The sequence below is a fragment of the Panthera uncia genome (genome assembly GCF_023721935.1).
Source record: "Panthera uncia isolate 11264 chromosome B2 unlocalized genomic scaffold, Puncia_PCG_1.0 HiC_scaffold_24, whole genome shotgun sequence".
Taxonomy (NCBI): Eukaryota; Metazoa; Chordata; class Mammalia; order Carnivora; family Felidae; genus Panthera; species Panthera uncia.
The window spans coordinates 91,750,388-91,768,688 of NW_026057580.1; the positions used below are offsets into that span (position 1 = coordinate 91,750,388).

At 37.1% G+C, this 18,301-nt stretch overlaps 1 protein-coding gene across 2 annotated transcripts in view; it reads right to left on the reverse strand.

The window, feature by feature from the left end:
* MAP3K5 (mitogen-activated protein kinase kinase kinase 5) overlaps positions 1 to 18,301 on the reverse strand; it is a 204,885-nt gene that overhangs the window by 82,966 nt on the left and 103,618 nt on the right. For both annotated transcript variants that reach the window (XM_049654422.1, XM_049654423.1), the window contains exons 8-10: positions 11,976 to 12,088; positions 5,184 to 5,343; positions 2,724 to 2,877 (exon numbers count right to left, since the gene is read on the reverse strand). In XM_049654422.1, the coding sequence (XP_049510379.1) occupies positions 2,724 to 2,877; positions 5,184 to 5,343; positions 11,976 to 12,088 (427 nt within the window). The remainder of the gene's footprint in view (positions 1 to 2,723; positions 2,878 to 5,183; positions 5,344 to 11,975; positions 12,089 to 18,301) is intronic.

Consider the following 18,301-nt stretch of genomic DNA (forward strand, 5'->3'; position numbering starts at 1 on the left):
GGCCAACATCTTATCCCTGCATTGGTTAAGCTCTGGGATATTTGCTCAGCTCTCACCCTTCAAAAGAATGCTCTCTACCACTTCTGGTCCTGGTCCTCTATATAGCAAGGGAATTTCCTTTGATAAGGTTTACTTAACCTACACAGGTTTCATCTAAAATCCAATTTTAGTCAAATACTGGGACCAGTAATTGTGGTTCCTTACACTGTGCTTACCCCCTGTTCACACTATCTAGAGGCTGTCCTAGGACTCAAGGGAAATACCCACACAGAATCCTGGGATTCATTCTTCAAGGCTCCCCCTTCTCCAACACCCTCTCCATCTGTCTGAGAGTCCCAAACACTCCTTCCTGCCTGCTCTGCCCAGGGAGGATGCTATTCCCTGCTAGGGCTCCACCTCCTTGGGCTGCAGACAGAAAAACACCTTACAGAAAAAAAGCAGGTGAAGGTGGGACTCAACTCCAGTACCTCCCTGCTCAAGGATCACAACCCTGCGATGACTGCTATTTAATGTCTACAAACAGTATTTTACGTATTTTGTCCAGATTTTTATAGTTATTTATAGCAGTACCAATACCAATACCATTTACTCCATCATAGCTGGCACTAAAGAACCAACTCTCTTTATTTTTAAATGTTGGCAACAAATTATTATTATTATTATTATTATTATTATTTTAATCACTGAGTGGTCTTTTACTTAATGCTTATTTATTTTTGAGAGAGAGACAGAGTGCAAATGGGGGAGGAGCAGAGAGAGAGGGAGACACAGAATCTGAAGCAGGCTCCAGACTCTGAGCTGTCAGCACAGAGCCCGATGCAGGGTTCGAACCCACGAACCATGAGACCATAACCTGAGCCAAAGTCGGATGCTTAACTGACTCAGCCACCCAGGTGCCCTACCACCGAATAGTCTTTTAAACACAAACTTAATCATATGCACAACCTGACACATAATAAGAGAAACACTAATTAAAACCATCCTAATACACCATTTTTTCATCTGTAAGTTTAAAAAAGTACAAATATGATAAACACACCTTTTAGGAGAGACTTTCGGAAAATAGTCAGTCTCGAATGTTGCCAGTGAGAATGTCAATTGATACAATTCCTATGGAGGGCAACGGGGCAATATCAATCAATTTCACTTCTGGGAATTTATCCTACAGACAGATGTGCACATGTGCAAAATGGCACAGGTACAATGTCTCATTTTAATTTGCATTTTTGACTAGCCAGTGAGGTTATTATCTTTTCATGTGATTTGCCCATTTTCTTTTTCTTTTGCTTACCAATTAGTAGGAGTTGTTTTTTTTTCCTTTGTGCAATTAGGCAAATTGATCATTTTGCCACATTAATATTAAATATTTTCTCCCTGTCTAGCATTTGCCATGTTTATGGTGTTCTTCACTGAACAAAAGTTAGAATTTTTAATGAAATCAAATCGGTCAACATTTGCCTTTAGGGCTTAAAGGTCCCTTTCTTGCTTAATTAAGAAAGCCTCTCTCACCAAAGTATATACCTATATTCTCCTAACGTCTCTTTTACTATTTTCGAGTTTTATTTTTTTATATTCATATCATGACAGACAAATTCACATTAAACTAATTTAAATTAGCTCAGAATAGCTAATATGAGTGGTTTCTTTTCATAGCTGATTTTCTATTCAATCAAGTCAACAGTCAATTAGATACTTCAGTTCTGTGCTGTCTTCTTTCCCCACGTTTGCTATCATCAGAGCATCAGCTGAAGGCATGCTGCCAGCTCACTCTGAGATAAGTATTTTCCTAGGTTACACATTATCTAGGCTAGAAAACAAAGTGTTTTAGTTTGAAAGGCTTTTCAAATGAAGATCCTGCGGAGCTCAAGGCTTCATCGGGAAGGAAGAGTAAAGAAAGCGTGTTAATGCCAGCAGTGGATTTAATGAAATGAAACAGATGATCCTACAAGCAAGAACTGGAGAACAAGAATTAGAGAAAAAGAATTGAGCGTGGTTACCACCTGAATAGGGAGGACTGGACTAGAGAGCTCAAACAGAGTTTTACGGCATCACTTTGACGTGGGAGGAGATTAGTGCACACAGTGACTTGGTAATTCTTGAATCAGATGCTAAGCTTATACTGCTCTGGATGGCATTCTGAGAGCCATCAGGATGGGAAAGGCACCAGCTGAGAAGATGAGCAATATATTTTTAAAAGTGTGTGTGTGTCTACTATACGTGTATCTATATCTATATCTGGCCAAAATAAGTTGCAAACTGGAACCTATGAGTCCTCATTTCTCATGATCTAAGGCATTGTAAAAGGTGGCTAGGGACACTAAATCTAACTCTGACCCATGTGGGTAACGAGTGGTCGAGATGGAATAACGACCCAGGTGAGCTTGACACTTTTCACCACAATAATGGTAACGATACTGATGACAATGTTAACAAAACTGTAGTATGAATTCACAGCACCCTTGTGTCTGGTCGGAAGCGATATGTTGACTAACTGCGCTAAGCAAGAGACAATCTTTTCTTGGAAAGCACACTTTACAACTTATCACAAGAAATCACCCAATTTCATGGCAAAAACATAAAGACGTATCTCACTTCTCTGATTGTGAGAAGTTATTTTAAAAAAGTAACACTAGTACTATTAAAATCACAGTGCAAGATGTTCTTTAAATAAAAGAAACAAAATAGAAATGCACTTAAAGTTAAGTTAAATGAAGAGTACTCACCGGAAACCTAACTACAGTAACATCTGTCTTTGTGGCCTCCACCAGGAAATCCATCCAGAAGTCCACCAGCTCCTGTTTGGCCACAGGCTGCTCTGTAGTCAGTTTCACAAAATGCTTATATATCAAAATTGTCTCTACAATAGACTTGAGGTACCTAAAAATGAAAAGATATAAAACACACAATGGGCAAATTTAGAACCACCTGTTCCCATGTATCCTGGTTTTAATCTGTGGATGTAATTGAAATATAGCGTTAATATTTAGGTATTCCGATTCACCACACATTACTCATTATTTGTTATATGCCATGTACTTTCACGTACGTTGTCTCCTCTGTACCTCACAAAAATTCAATAAAGTAGGCTGTTATAACATCATTTTAAAGATGAGGAAACTGAGGTGCAGAGGGCTTAAATAGCTTGGACTGACTGGTACATCTGCTGAAAACATGACTTTTACAAAAATGCCTGTCTTCTATTCAAGGGAGTGGTTAATGCACATGTCTTAAAATATGCTTCCATGAGAAAGCTTTTCTAAATAGACCCTTCATAAGGGATCATTATTTTGCTTTGAAGCAACTCAGCTGATATATTATACAAATACCCTCCAACCTAACAAGACAGATGGCGCCTCAAAGGAAAAAGTTAGGAAAAAATGAGGAGCGAGATAATTACATGAGTTAGTGGGTTTGCAAGTACTTCATAAGCTATAAACATGGACATCAACATTAAGTGAATGGACACTTAAGGCATTGTTTTGTGGTTATTACTGTTGCATAAAATAATGTCTGCTTTCTTGTCAACAGAAGCTGGGATACCTCACACCAAAGCTCTTTGGACCTGTGCTTCAGCCCCTTCTGGACCATCAGAATGATCACTGTAAACAAATGACAGATTTGGCGGCATGTAACACAGGCATTTATTGGTTCATTTATTTCATGTCATTTGCTGAACACCTGCTGTTGACATCGCACTAATAGTACAACCCTGTTCCTAAGTAGCTGCACACAGTGCCGAGGAGACAGGAATGTAAAAGGGATAGCCAAGCAACCTAAACATCAGTAGGGCTACCAATACACAGAGATACAATTAACCAAAGTCAGGCTCTGAGCTGTCGGCACAGAGCCTGACGCAAGGCTCAAACCCATGAACCGCGAGATCGTGACCTGAGCCAAAGTCAGACACTTAACCGACCGAGCCACCCAGGCACCCCTAATTTAAAAATGACAAACACGAAAGAAGATTTCATGAGATGAACTAATCACATGTGTTTATGCAATAACACCCACGTGCTTCTATCCGGATGCAGAAAAGGGTTTTAGGTGGGGGTCTGGTTTGTGGGCAGATTTAGGAAGGTCCCCAGGTAGAGAAGATCCCCGGAAGAGGCCTTCTCAGCGTGTGCTGAGACACAAATGCATGAAGCCACAGTCTGGCACATTTCATGTGACTGGAGAGCAGTGTAACCGGGGGGTGTGACAAGATCGGAGGCTGGAATGACTAAAGGTAAACCTTGTTCACCAGCCAAGGAGGTGGACTTTATCCCTTAGGCTGTGAAGAGCCATTCAACCATATTGATTTAAGGATTTCAGTGGAGGGGAAGGGTCAGACATGAATTTTTGGGAAGATCACTGTAAGTGTGATACTGGGGAGGGTTTGCTAATGAGAAGACCTGAACGTGAGGAATTCTTTTAGGAAGCCATGGGGACCTACGGTGGTAAGCATCTCCTCAAGTGGTTCCTTTGATGAAAACAAGTCAGTGGTCCAGTCTCTGAGCCGCCCTGAGCCTTTCTTGATATCATGGTCAACCTTTTAAAGTCTTTACGGCTAGTGATCATCACACATGATATATAATAAAATCAGCATTGTTTTCCAAAACAGTCCTAAATGCACATGGAATTTTGCTCTCATCTCTTCAATTACCACATACATAATGATGAGACTTGGGGGCACTCCAGGAACAATTGAAATGAGAAAAATACACACATATAGGAAACATTCAAATGCATTAACAAGCCTTAGCATAAAGAAGTGAAAATCAACAATGAGAATCCCAAAACAGATTAGGTCATAAAGAGAACACAGGGTATACGTTTGGGGCAGAAACGGGGGAGGTTGGGATAAAAATCTGTCAATCTACCGATTCGATTTGCAGGTGCAAAATGTGAGGCCTCTGCATGATTCCTCTGGGTAACCCTAGCCAACTTGGGCTAGCGGGTTGGTCAATGTCATGAAAAGGCTAAGCTGAAGGCAAGCAGACCTCACCTATGCCCAAAACCACCAGAACTTATATTCAACACATTTTATTTATGAACATGAGGTTTTCCTCTAAATTCTACATTTTGTTCTATAAGCAAATAAATTCAATCTAATCGTCAGTTCAACAAATATAACAATTTGGAAATAAGTGATAAGAGTTGTTTATTAAAAGTAATTGCTTAAACACATAACACTTCACTATTACCATGCTGGCGTCTTCAGTTTAAAAAGCTTTTCAGATGCTTGGATGACTCTCATGTGGTCATTGGCCAGGACACTGGCACCCAGAAAAAATCCAACTTCCCAGTAGCTCTGGAGTTTTTCTAAGTTTCCCTTTTTACCAAGAAGGCTACTTAGCTTCACCCCTGGAAGATCAACAGGAAGTACAATGTTACAAACACACAGCACCCAGGCAGAGCCTTTTTAATTAAAAAAAAAAAAAGCCAGACATTTTATTAAAATACAATAAGCTTTTATTTCCTCCTTTCAGATTCAAATAGCTTTAAGTGTCAATTATAAAAGGGTTGTTTAAGTTCATTTAAAAAAAATCACTTTAATTTGAAAGTCCAAAGATAATTGCCACTGTCACTTGGATGTGCATCATTCCAGAATTTTAATATATGCCTGCACTGTATATGCATAAATTAAAAGGTGGTAACACCTTGTTGTGTAACCACCTTACTTCCCTTATAACAACAAGGATTCTTTAGTTACTTGAAAGGGAAATATGATGCAATTCTATCACTCATAGAATTGAGTATAATTGGGTCAATTCAATAATGATAAATAGCAACAAAAATAATTAATAAAATAATAATTGAGTATAATTAGGCAATAATTAATAATAATTTTATATGCAAAAACAATTATATACTTAGAAAGTTTAAGAAATAAGGAAAGTGGCAGATAACACTGTCTTGATTACTGTTGCTTTGTAACAAGATTTGAAAAATTAGGTAATGTAAATCCTCCAACTTTGTTCTTTTTCAACATTGTTTTGGTTCTTCTGGGTTTTTTGCATTTCATTATACATTTTTGTCTCTACTCTGCCTTCTATTATTTTTGCATTTGCATTCCTTTGTTGAAAAAGAATATATCCTTGTAAAATTGTTAATTGCCACTAGTATTCACAACATTAAAGTATCAGGGAAATTATCTGAGATTTGGGACTAAGGTAAAAAACTGGGACATTTCATTTCCATATCCCACAGTGGCATCAGGTACCTCAAGGGCTGTCCAGGGAAAGTGTGGCAAGTTCACTGTTTTAAAGATTATTTTGTTTTGTTAAAGTATCGTTTTCCAAAAAAATTCATACCTCTCAGGAAATATAAAATAGAACACTTGTAAAACATTCATTGTTTACTATTTATTAAAGATCTCAGACTTAGATAAGTTTACTTGTTAACTTGCATGTTTTGTTCAGTAGAGATGCAAATATTTTTTGTCTAGTAGTAAAACAGATAATCCCTAAGATTTATGACCTATTTGGCCTAATTTTGTTTTTTCAGTCAAACTCAGAAATCTTACCCTAACATTTCTTGTTAATTGATCTATGAATACCCTAGCTTCTTAAATGCACTTTGAACTGGACATATCCTCTTTTCCATATCAACGGAGCTAAATAAAATGTTTTACAAGTGCTCTATTTTATATTTCCTGAGAGGTATGAATTTTTTTGGAAAACGATACTTTAACAAAACAAAATAATCTTTAAAAAACGCTATGCCACTTTTTATGATATAATTACACTTAAACCCTGAGCATTTCAAGAAAAAGTCCATTTGTGGGGAGCCTGGATGGCTCGGTTGGTTGGGCACCCAACTCTTGATGTCAGCTCAGGTCATGATCTCAGGGTCGTGGGATCAAGCCCCGTGTCAGACACCAAGCTGAGTGTGGAACCTACTTGGGATTCTCCCTCTCTCTCTCTTTCTCACACACTCTCTCTCCCACTCACAATCTCTCTGTCTCTACAAAGAAAATAAAGAAAAAGAAAAAAAGAAAAAAGAAGAAAAAGTCCATTTGGGAATCCTTCACATTTTGTGATACTAAGAAAGAGAATAGCTTTGCCTCCTTAAAATTTCATAAGATGAAAAAATTATACACAGGTATGCAACAACATGCACGATGTCCTATCTAGGTATAATAAAAAAATTCAATGAATGCAAAGGAAAGAAGAAAGTGCATGGAGAAAATGAGATACTGAAAATAGGTGTCTCTACTAACCTCATTTGAAATGAGCTCTTTTTATTGTGTCATGCTTGCAGAACATTGAACCGAGGATTGATCTAGCAGCAAATCATGTCAAACATTTAAACAGGGACTATGACAATGTGTAATAGGAAAATCACAGTACTAGTGTTAAAAGAAAATTTCTGATTTATGCTTACATGCCAGAAGTTCGTATTATGAGAGTGACATTTAACTTTGACCTTGGCATGAATCTGACATGTTTGTGTTGTCTAACTCATTTTTATAGCCACTGCCATTCTTATTAACTGGACATTAGGTCTTAAAATCTGAGTGAGACTACTTTACGGGAACTGCTGCTTACTCCATGTTCATCACATGAAGAAGCACTGTTGGGCCATCTCACTGTTAGGGATTCTGGCTGGCTTGCTGACAGCTGGATCCCCGGGGGCATAAACAGAATGGATTCTACAGGCACATTTGTCCTTTGTGGCTAACAAGCAACGTGTGAGTGAGCATCGGTATCACGTAAATATGGTGAAATGAAGTTTTTACAAAAATAAACATTTTCTGGGGCACCTGGGTGGTTCAGGCCGTTAAGTGTCCAACTCTTAGTTTCGACTGAGGTCATAATCTCAGAGTTCATGGGTTCAGGACCCGCATCGGGCTCTGTGCTGGCAGTGCAGAGCCTGCTTGGGATTCCCCTCTCTACCTCTACTCCCTCATGTGTGCACTCTCTCTCTCTCTCTAAAATAAAGAAAAAGAAACATTTTCACTTAATGGTTTTAGTTCTGATGATCATTATTGCAACATCACTATCGATGTCGGCCTTATCATTCCCTCCACTTCATTAACTAGAATTCTTTTGAAGACTACCCTCTCCCAGGGATTAATACATTTAGTATGCAGCATACTTTATGAAGAGCTGTACCTCATCTGCTAGATGAGCTGTGGTATCTCTTAAAAAAGGAAGGAAGGGATGTAATTTCTTCCCTATAATTTCTTTTTTTTTTTTTTTTTTTTTTTTAATTTTTTTTTGGGAGAGAGAGAGACAGAGCATGAACGGGGGGGGGGGAGAGAGAGAGGGAGACACAGAATCGGAAACAGGCTCCAGGCTCCGAGCCATCAGCCCAGAGCCTGACGCGGGGCTCGAACTCACGGACCGCGAGATCGTGACCTGGCTGAAGTCGGACGCTTAACCGACTGCGCCACCCAGGCGCCCCACTTCCCTATAATTTCTAATTTTCTGAGAAACTGGTCATCCCTATACATGACAAATGAGTTGTGTTGTGGTGGGTGATGGATTTTTTGTTTTGACTTCCTTTTTTAAATTATCTTTATAGAATCATGGATTTTTATATTCAGTAATACAGATTTCATTTTGATTGCTCCCCAAAAATGAGATTTGAAGAGTGGTTTGTCTCAATTCCAAGCACCCTGTTCTTTTATTACATCATCATTACATCACCAAACCCTTAATTCTGACTCTCCCATAAAATGTCTCATAGTTGATTGAAAAATTCCACAAAAATGGGGAAATCATCTGTTACTTAGCTGAATATTAACTTTAAGTCTTGTGAAGCTAGAAATAGGAAGAACATGTAAGATGTGGTTCTGTGGCTTTTTTTTCTTTTTTCCTTAGAGAGAGAGAGAGAATGAGCAGGGGGAGAGGCAGAGAGAGAGGGTGAGAGAGAATCCCAAGTAGGCTCCAGGACCAGTGCAGAGCCCAACACACAGGGCTCAATCTCAGGACTGTGACATCATGACCTGAACTGAAATCAAGAGTCAGACGTTTAACTGACTGAGCCACCCAGGCACCTTGTGGTTCTGTGTTTTATTTTATTTTTTTTAATTATTTTTTTTAATGTTTATTCATTTTTGAGAGACAGAGAGAGGCAGAGCATGAACGGGGGAGGGTCAGAGAGAGAGGGAGACACAGCATCTGAAACAGGCTCCAGGCTCTGAGCTGTCAGCACAGAGCCCGACGCGGGGCTTGAACTCACGTACCGTGAGATCATGACCTGAGCTGAAGTCTGACGCTTAACCCACTGAGCCACCCAGGTGTCCCTGTGGTTCTGTGTTTTAAATCCTAGTTCTAAGTAGTCTAAATATCAATGATTATTCAAAAACTGAGAAAGTGAAGCACAGATCATGAAGTAGTTAGTCTTGACCTCAAATACACACATGACCAGAATTGAGAGTCTTTGGGCAATAGATTAGGACAGTTAAGAATAGTTTTACCTTAGAGATCTTAAATTTAAGATGATATGTTTAGATGCCTCCAACTTAGTGATTATCTTACGGTATCTTAAATTTTAATTGCTTACCTTTTATAAAAAAATCAAAATTTCAAAATGCACCTGAAGAAGAGATTTCATTAAAAAAAAAAGTCTGATTACTAAGGGGAAGTCACTAATTCAGGCTAATCTGTACAACTGCAGGGGGTCAAGAGAAGAAATATAGGAAGATATAAATTACTGAGAAATTTGATTAGAGTATTTAAAAATGCTTTTTAGGGGCGCCTGGGTGGCTCAGTCGGTTAGGCGGCCGACTTCGGCTCAGGTCATGATCTCACGGTCCGTGGGTTCAAGCCCTGCGTCAGGCTCTGTGCTGACAGCTCAGAGCCTGGAGCCTGTTTCAGATTCTGTGTCTCCCTCTCTCTGACCCTCCTCTGTTCATGCTCTGTCTCTCTATCTCAAAAATAAATAAACGTTTAAAAAAATGCTTTTTAAAAGTATATCTTTAAGATATGCAAAATGTGTTATCAGTCTTCTTTCTCACATATAATTATTATTATATTAGACTAGTTAACTCTTGCTTTTCTTTGAAAACCCTTTTAATCCTATTGTGCCATAAAAAATCAACTTTAGGTCAGCCTATGATTATGAGCATAATTTATGATTGAGTACAATCCAGTGAGTTTTAATTGCCTTTTAGTTATAAAGGACATAAAATTTGGAGTGTGTATCACAGTACTTTAGAAACCTAAAATTTCATTCTTGAAGTGGCTAAAAATTCATTGTCAAGTCACATTTTAAGTCTGTGTATGTTCTGCACTTTCCAAAATTTAAAATTCAGCTTCATATGCTTTCAAATGCCTGTTCAACATATACTGTGAATGAGTTCTTGGGAAAAAAAATTAAAGTATGTTTTCTGTAGAAAGTTATATTAATTATAGTTCCTCAAAGCTCCATTCTTTTTTTCTCTCAGCTTTATTGTAATATACAGTTGACATATGATATCGTATAAGTTTAAGATGTAAAATGTGTTCCTTTGATACACTTAAATACTGTAAAATGGCTACTATCATAGTGTTAGCTAACACTTCATTCATATCACATAATTATTTCTTTTGTGTGATGAGATCTATTCTCTTAGCAGAGTGCTGATCATTTTAATCTATGTTTAACTTAAAGATGAGAATTTAGAAGAGGTACATTTTCAAACCACTATGTTATTGTTCTATCAACACAAGCAAATTAGTGTCAATTCCTGTAATGATCTGGAGGCTTCGATGAAACTTCTCCTTAAGTTTAAGAATACAGCAGTACAAATTATTTTTAGATCACTAGTATGTAAAGAATTTTAGCTAGTGTAGAGTTAGAAAATCAACCTTAGATACAAATTTGTTTATAATAATAATTTCTGAAAAGTACAAGTTGCAATGCATTTTCTCTGATTTCATTTACCAACTGAAAAATCTTTTTAAATAAAGCTTTGTGCATTGAATACCAGTGCAATTCAGTAGCAAAAGCATTTTATCATTCTTTTAGTCTGGGCTCTTTCAAAAATTACTTAATACTCAAACTTTATTTGCCATCAAGGATTTCCCAGAACATTACACATGGCTATTTTATAATACCTTCCCTCGAATGTAAAAAAGTGCAGGACTCGTTTTTCTTGAAGGAAAACTGAAGAAAAAACCTTCTCCAGTTAAAAATCTTAAAGTGAAAGAATCTTCTGCAATTCATGGATTCACTAAGAATTTTTTCTGTCTGTGAAAAATATGGCATATTTCTAGGTCTGTAGTAATGACTCCTACAAGAGTTGGAAAGATTCCCTGAAAGAGAATGGTTAGACACTAGGAGAGAGCAAAATCTCATCACCATTCTAATATGGTATTCCAGTATGTAAAACCTTAAAAAATGCTACGAAAGCCAGAAAAGAAAATCACACAAAACTTATTCACTAAGATGCCGTAATTCTTCAAATTCCAAAGAAGATGAGATGATGTCCACAGATAAGAGAGACAGAAGCACATCCTGTCAACGGCTATAATCCAGAGATGGTCTCTGAGGAGACTGGTCATTGCCAAGACTGCCATCTGCTTGGCCTGCTGGTCTGGGGGCTTAGGGAGGCTCCACCTCCAACACCACTGAAATCACAGCGCTTGAAGGTGTAGAGGGGAATCAGAAATAGAAACTGTCAGAAATCTTTTCTTCCTCTTCTCCTTCTTCTTCCTTCTCTATATCTAAAATAGGAAATGTTTCTAATGCTCCAAACACTACCTTATTTAGGAGTTGAAGCTGACTGCAGAGCCCATATTTTCAATTTTAGTTTGTGCTGGAACAATAAATATTAACCAGGGGGTTTTTAGAAACAGGTAAAATAAACTAAAAACCAAATTACATCCCAATTATCAGGATTCGGCACAATAGTAGGAAACACTAAGCAAGAAGATATAGTAATTTTTTTTCAGAAAGACAGATAAGATAAAAGCAAAGCGTCTATCTATCAATGATTCTTTTTCTTTGTACCAAGTTGGGTCCAGTTTCTTGATTTCCATGTAAAATTATCAAGCTGCAATTACCAACTTTCCGGAGCTCAAAGGAAGATTCAAACTGGTGCCCAGCTGCCAGGAGAAGGACCGCATAATTAATTCCTGACTGTAGTGATGGCTCAGATTCAAATGCCTTTTTGAACCTATTAAAAAAAAAAACAACAAATGTACAAGTTTACTTTCTCAATCAAGAATCTCTGGGTGTGCAATAGCTTCTGTTTGCATAACTTCAATGCCTGAGCAAGCAAAAATATTCCACTGGCCTTCACCCCAGAATCTAGTGTGCTGGTAGGATTTCATGCATAAGTATCTGCCTTTCCTAACCCTTAGCTCCACTGCATTCCCCTACTTAGCTCACCCTTATCATAGTAGCCTGTCTTTTAAAAGATCCTCTTTTCAACAATCTACCAGAAATGTGAGTGTGTGTGTGTGTGTGTATGTGTGTACACATGTGTAAGCAGTGGTAATTAAAAAATAAGAACCCCGTACCTATTTTTTTAAAGTAGTTTTTAAAAAGCGTTCAAAATACACAAAGCAATGAGGGGATCATCTAGGGAACACACTGAAACAATCAGTTTCACATGAGTGATACAGAAACAAAATAAAGAACGTCAATTGCACTAAGAAATTAAGAAAAACAGAGATTGTGCCTGTGCATACTAATTTTGGCTCAAGAGAATAAGAACCCTTTTCTGAATATGCATGACACTAAATATCACCCTTGGAAAAACATTTCAACATCTGAAAAGACTTCAGTGTTTGCACATCCACTGTATTTTCAAGGTAATGCTTCTTACATTTGGTCCAAGGGTTTCCTCACAAACATCATTTAACAGGCAACAATATTCAACATTATTACACTTGGGCGCATGAAGAAAAAGAAAATGAAAACAAACACCCTAGTGACCATTAGAAACTGCTTTAGACAAATCTGAAAAATGAAATCTTTACTTTTAATCAAATTGAGGAAATTTGAGGACTACATACTGAATAAACGACCATTGGGTGATATTAAAAAAAAGGCTATGTAGAAAAAATACATTACAATTCTAAGATAAAGGCATTCCCATTTAAATCATTAACTATCTTTTAACAAAAAGACAGGAATAGCAAAAGTGGTGGTGGGCACAATAGGGTGCATTATAGCATATTCTTGGCTTTTATACATGCTTAAAATTTCCCATAACTTAAAATCATAAGTTAAACTTCAAAAGGAAAGAGAAAGTACATTTTTCTGGATATTGAGGATCATGTGCCCTTTTAAAGGGTCTTACTTTTTAAGTAGAACAAGTATCTCTGAACAAAAATCAAGTAAGTATTAATCTTAACTAGCTGGCTCAAGGAGTGATAGAAGTGGAATATCCAACTGTATCACTGTTGGTGATCAAAAAACACCATCCATCAAAAGAAATTCAAAACGGATGAAAGACCGAAATGTGAGATAGGAAACCATCAAACTCCTACAGGAGAAAACAGGCAGCAACCCCTCTGACCTCACCCACAGCAACTTCTTACTTGACATATCTCTGGAGACAAGGGAAACAAAAGCAAAAATGAACTACTGCCCCTCATCAAGATAAAAAGCTTCTGCACAGCAAAGTAAACAATCAACAAAACTAAAAGTCAACTGAAGGAATGGGAGAAGATATTTGAATATGATATATCAGATAAAGGGTTAGTACCTAAAATCTAAAAAGAAGTTATCAAACTCAGTACCCAAAAAACAAATAATCCATTGAAGAAATGGGCAGAAAACATGAATAGACACATTTTCAAAGAAGACATCCAAATGGCTAACAGACACATGAAAAGATACTCAACATCATTGTATTATCGGAGAAATACAATTCTCACTGTATTGTATTATCAGAGAAATACAATTCAAAATCACAGTGAGAAACCACCTCAACACTGTCAGAATAGCTAAAATTAACAACTCAGGAAACAACAGATGTTGGCAAGGATGTGGAGTAGGGGGACCCTTTTGTCTGCTGGTGGGAATGCAAACTGGTGCAGACACTCTAGAAAATGACATGGAGCTTCCTCAAAAAATTAAAAATAGAACTACCCTACAACCCAGCAATTGCACTACTAGGTATTTGTCCAAAAGATACAAAAATGCTGATTCAAAGGGGCATATTCACTCCAATGTTTATAGCTGTGCTATCAACAATAGCCAAATTATGGAAATAGCCCAAATGTCCATCACCTGATGAAAATGTGTGTGTGTGTGTGTGTGTGTGTACCACACAATGGGTGTGATACACACACACACACAACTCAGTATTACTTGACAATGAAAAAAATTAAATCTTGCCATTTGCAAAAATGTGGATGGAACTGGAGTGCATTATGTTAAGTGAAATAAGTCAGAGAAAGACAAATATGATTTCACTCACTGTGGAATTTAAGAAACAAAACAGATGAACATAAGGGAAGGGAAAGAAAAATAAGATAAAAACAGAGAGGGAGACAAACCATAAGAGACTCTTAAATACAGAGAAGAAACTAAGGGTTGCTGGAGGGGAGATGGGTAGAGGGATGGGCTAAATGGGTGATGGGTTATTAAGAAGGGCACTTGTTGGGATGAGCACTGAGGAGCACTGGGTGTCATATGTAAGAGATGAATCCCTGCGGTCTACTCCTGAAACCAACACTACACTGTATGTTAACTAACTTGAGTTTAACAACTAACTAACTAACTAACTAATTCATCAACATATAATCTGTTTTGGCAGAAGACACAATTATGTAGTATAAACATAGCTTTGTAAAAAATAAAACAAATTTTATTGATAAGTGGTTAAAAAAAAATAAACATTTGTATCTCTCTAGAAGTATAGGTGTTTCCCAATCCTAAAATGAAAAAGCATGCACCCAGAGTGCTGATGTTTAAAGCTAGTCATATAAAGAAAAGACATGATTTTTAAGTCTTAGACTCATGTAAGTCTCAAAGGTTTCTGTGTTTTTTTGGAGGTAATAGAAGGTCCCAATAAAAAGAGTATAGGAGAAGAAACAAGTACACTTTCTTTTCTCCTGATTCATATCAAGACATGCAATATTTTCAACAGACAAATCCTTTCACTTCCCCTGAAACCAAAGAGCATGGAATTTCTCTTAAAGATATTAAAGGAAAAATGTAAAAGGCAAGACATGTCCAAATTAATCAGTAAAAATTGACTAAAGGTTTCCTGTGTGCCAAAACCAGCCAAAATGAAAAGTCTGGCTTACATCTGTTTTTCTGTTGCCATGAACAATATATATTTTTATGTTTTTAACCAAAATATACATGCCAATAAAATTAATAATGTATATTTTTCTAGGATTCATAGCATTCCATAACAATGAGTTCAGTATTTAGGAGAGTCAACATTTTCTGAATTCTCCTGGAGATTAAGATAACATGTACATGTTATTACAAAAGACATAAAATCTTGTCATATGTTATTAATATACCACCCACAGGAATTAAGAATTCTCACACACTGTGAAAGTAAATTACTACAGTATTTCTTGGCAGAAATTTCCTAATATATATCACCATCATAAAATTTAAAAAAATGCATATCTGTTCACACAATTGCACATCTATAAATTTATACTAAGGAAAAGCATCAAATATGTAATCAGAAATTCAGATACAAGGATATTTGTTATAAAATAAAAAAGTACTCTAAATTTCCAACAATATTATAAGGTATGATATGGAATATATTCCAAATGTTTGAAAGCTATATAGCCATTTCAATCATAGAAGAATATTCAATGTCTAGGGAAAAACTTTAGCTTCGAAGCAGATGCAGTAGCCCATTTAGAAGCTATCACTTCTGCTACAGCAACTGTGGGGGGAAAAGGATACATATCAAAAAATATTTTTCACAGATACCAGAGATCTATGGAAGCAATGACAATTAAAACCAGCACTGAAATAAAACTCCAGAGAGAGAAATGCCCTCCCAAGGGAGCTGAACTGCCTTGTCTTCTACAAGGGTGTTTGCTCATTTGGACCATAAGATGGGACTTGGGCTTGGCATAGGCATAGAAACTCTATCTGTCTGAAGCTCTACCAGGGAAAAGAGAAAAGAGTGGATTTCCTGATGGTTGCATGAGTTGGCATAAACGAATGAAACTTGGAGGAGCCCCAAACATGCAGCCAGTTTTCTCCACAGGACATCTGTTGAATGCTGGGTTGTACGGAGGGCTGGGAGATGAGGTAGGGCTTGGAGGGCAGGACGAAATCCCCTGAAGTCTGGAAGTACTTTGACATGAAGCGCCACCAGCAAGAGGAGCCTGCCACAGATACCAACAGTCTCAGGGCACCTGGGTGGCTCAGTCGGTTAAGCTCAGGTCACGATCTCAGTTTTGTGGGTTTGAACCCTGCCTCTTCGGGTGCTGCCCTGGCATTGTGGAGACTGCCTGGGCTTCTCTCACTCTCTCCCTCTCCCTCTCTGCCCCTCCCCAACTCGCATTGTTTGTCTCTCTCAAAATAAATAAACTTAAAAAAAAATACATGATAGTCTCCTCCTTAAAAAAAAAAAAATTACCAAATTTAAGAGCTGTATGATGTGGAAGAATAAAGAGTGAAACTCAAAACTTCACAGGGCAGATATGAAATCTTCCACAGTACTTAGGGATACGGAGCTAGAGACCTGCTTGTGTCTCAATCAAAAGCTGGGGGGTGGGGCACAGCCAAGAAGCAGAGACACTATCAAGAGAGACTGGGTCAACTAAAACTGAAACCGAGACGAACTCATTACATTTTTTGAAGTAATCAGTTTCTTATCCTATCTGGCTAACAGAGGAAAGCAAGAACTTTCTGTGAGAGAAAATAAAATCATCTTCAATCTTAGTAATTCTGAAATACAAAACGTATAAGGTACAATAACTATGAGACAAGCAAAAAGCTAGGAAAATGTGACCAATAAACAAGAGAGCAAAAACAGACAAGAGGAGCTGACTCAGAGATAATTCAGATAATTCAGATAATTCAAACAAGGAGTTTGAAATAATTATTACAAATATAAGAAAATCAATAAAAAGATGGACAAATGGATGAAGAAGAAAAACAATTTCAACAGAGTTGGAATCTTAAAAAAAAAAAAAAAAGAAGAATCTAGAACGAAGATATACAATACCTGAAAATAGGAATTCTTTGTACAGGTTTAATAGCAGACTAGACAGAGTAAAAGACAGATTTGGTGAAATGAAAAACAGGTCAACATAAAGTATCGAAATGGAAGCAGAGAGAGAAAAAAGAAGGGGAAAACACAACAAAGCATGAGACATATGGAACATAGTTAAATGGTCTAACATATGTATCACTGTAATTCCAGAAAGAAGAGAGAATACAAAACACAAGAAATATTTGAATACATAATGGCCAAAAATATTCTAAAACTGTTGAAAACATTAACCCACAGATTCAGGAAATTCAGCAAACTTCAAACAGGATAAAATAAAATAATCACAGTCTAAATGCTGAAACCAAAGACACAGAAAAATCTTAAAATCAGCCAGAGAGGAAAAGACACATTACCTTAAAGGAACAATAAAATTGATCGCTGACTTTGCAATACAAACTACGGAAGCCAAAAATAATGCAATGACATTCTTAGATTGACACAAGAAAAAAAAGAAAAGATGCAAGAAAGATGTTTCCAAACAAGCAAAACCTGGAAGGATTAATTGCCAGCAGGTCCACACTACAAACAATACTAAAAGTACTTGTTTAGACTATAGAAAAGTAATTCCAGATGAAACACTGAACTGTAGGAACAAAGATAACAGAAAGGGTAAATAGGCGACTGTATATAAAATATGTTAACACTTTAAAAACTGTTGAATATTTAAACTCCCCTAAGTTTCTTTCCTTGCTCAGGATGTGGTAAAGTATAAATTTAAGGTAGACTAGAAAAGTCAAGGATGTAGATGGCAATCCCTAGGAAACTACTAAAATAATATTATAAAAAGTATTAGTAAAGAGCTAATAGAGGATAAAATATAATACCAAATTAATAGAAAGTAAGGAGGGTATGGAAGACTAAAAGAACAAACAAAAATGAAAGAGAAAATAAATACCAAGATGGTAACATAGCTGCAAATACCAGTTATCACAGTAAATAAAAATGACCTGAATACTACAAATAAGAGATCTGTCAAGTTAGATTGCATAACAATAAGAAAGCAAGAAAGGAGGGAGGGAGGGAGGGAGGGAGGAAGGGAGGAAGAGAGGAAGGAAGGATAGAAGGGAGGAAGGAAGGGAGGAGGGAGAGAGGAAGGAAGGAAGGAAGGAAGGAAGGAAGAGAAAAAGAAAGAAAGAAAGAAAGAAAGAAAGAAAGAAAGAAAGAAAGAAAGAA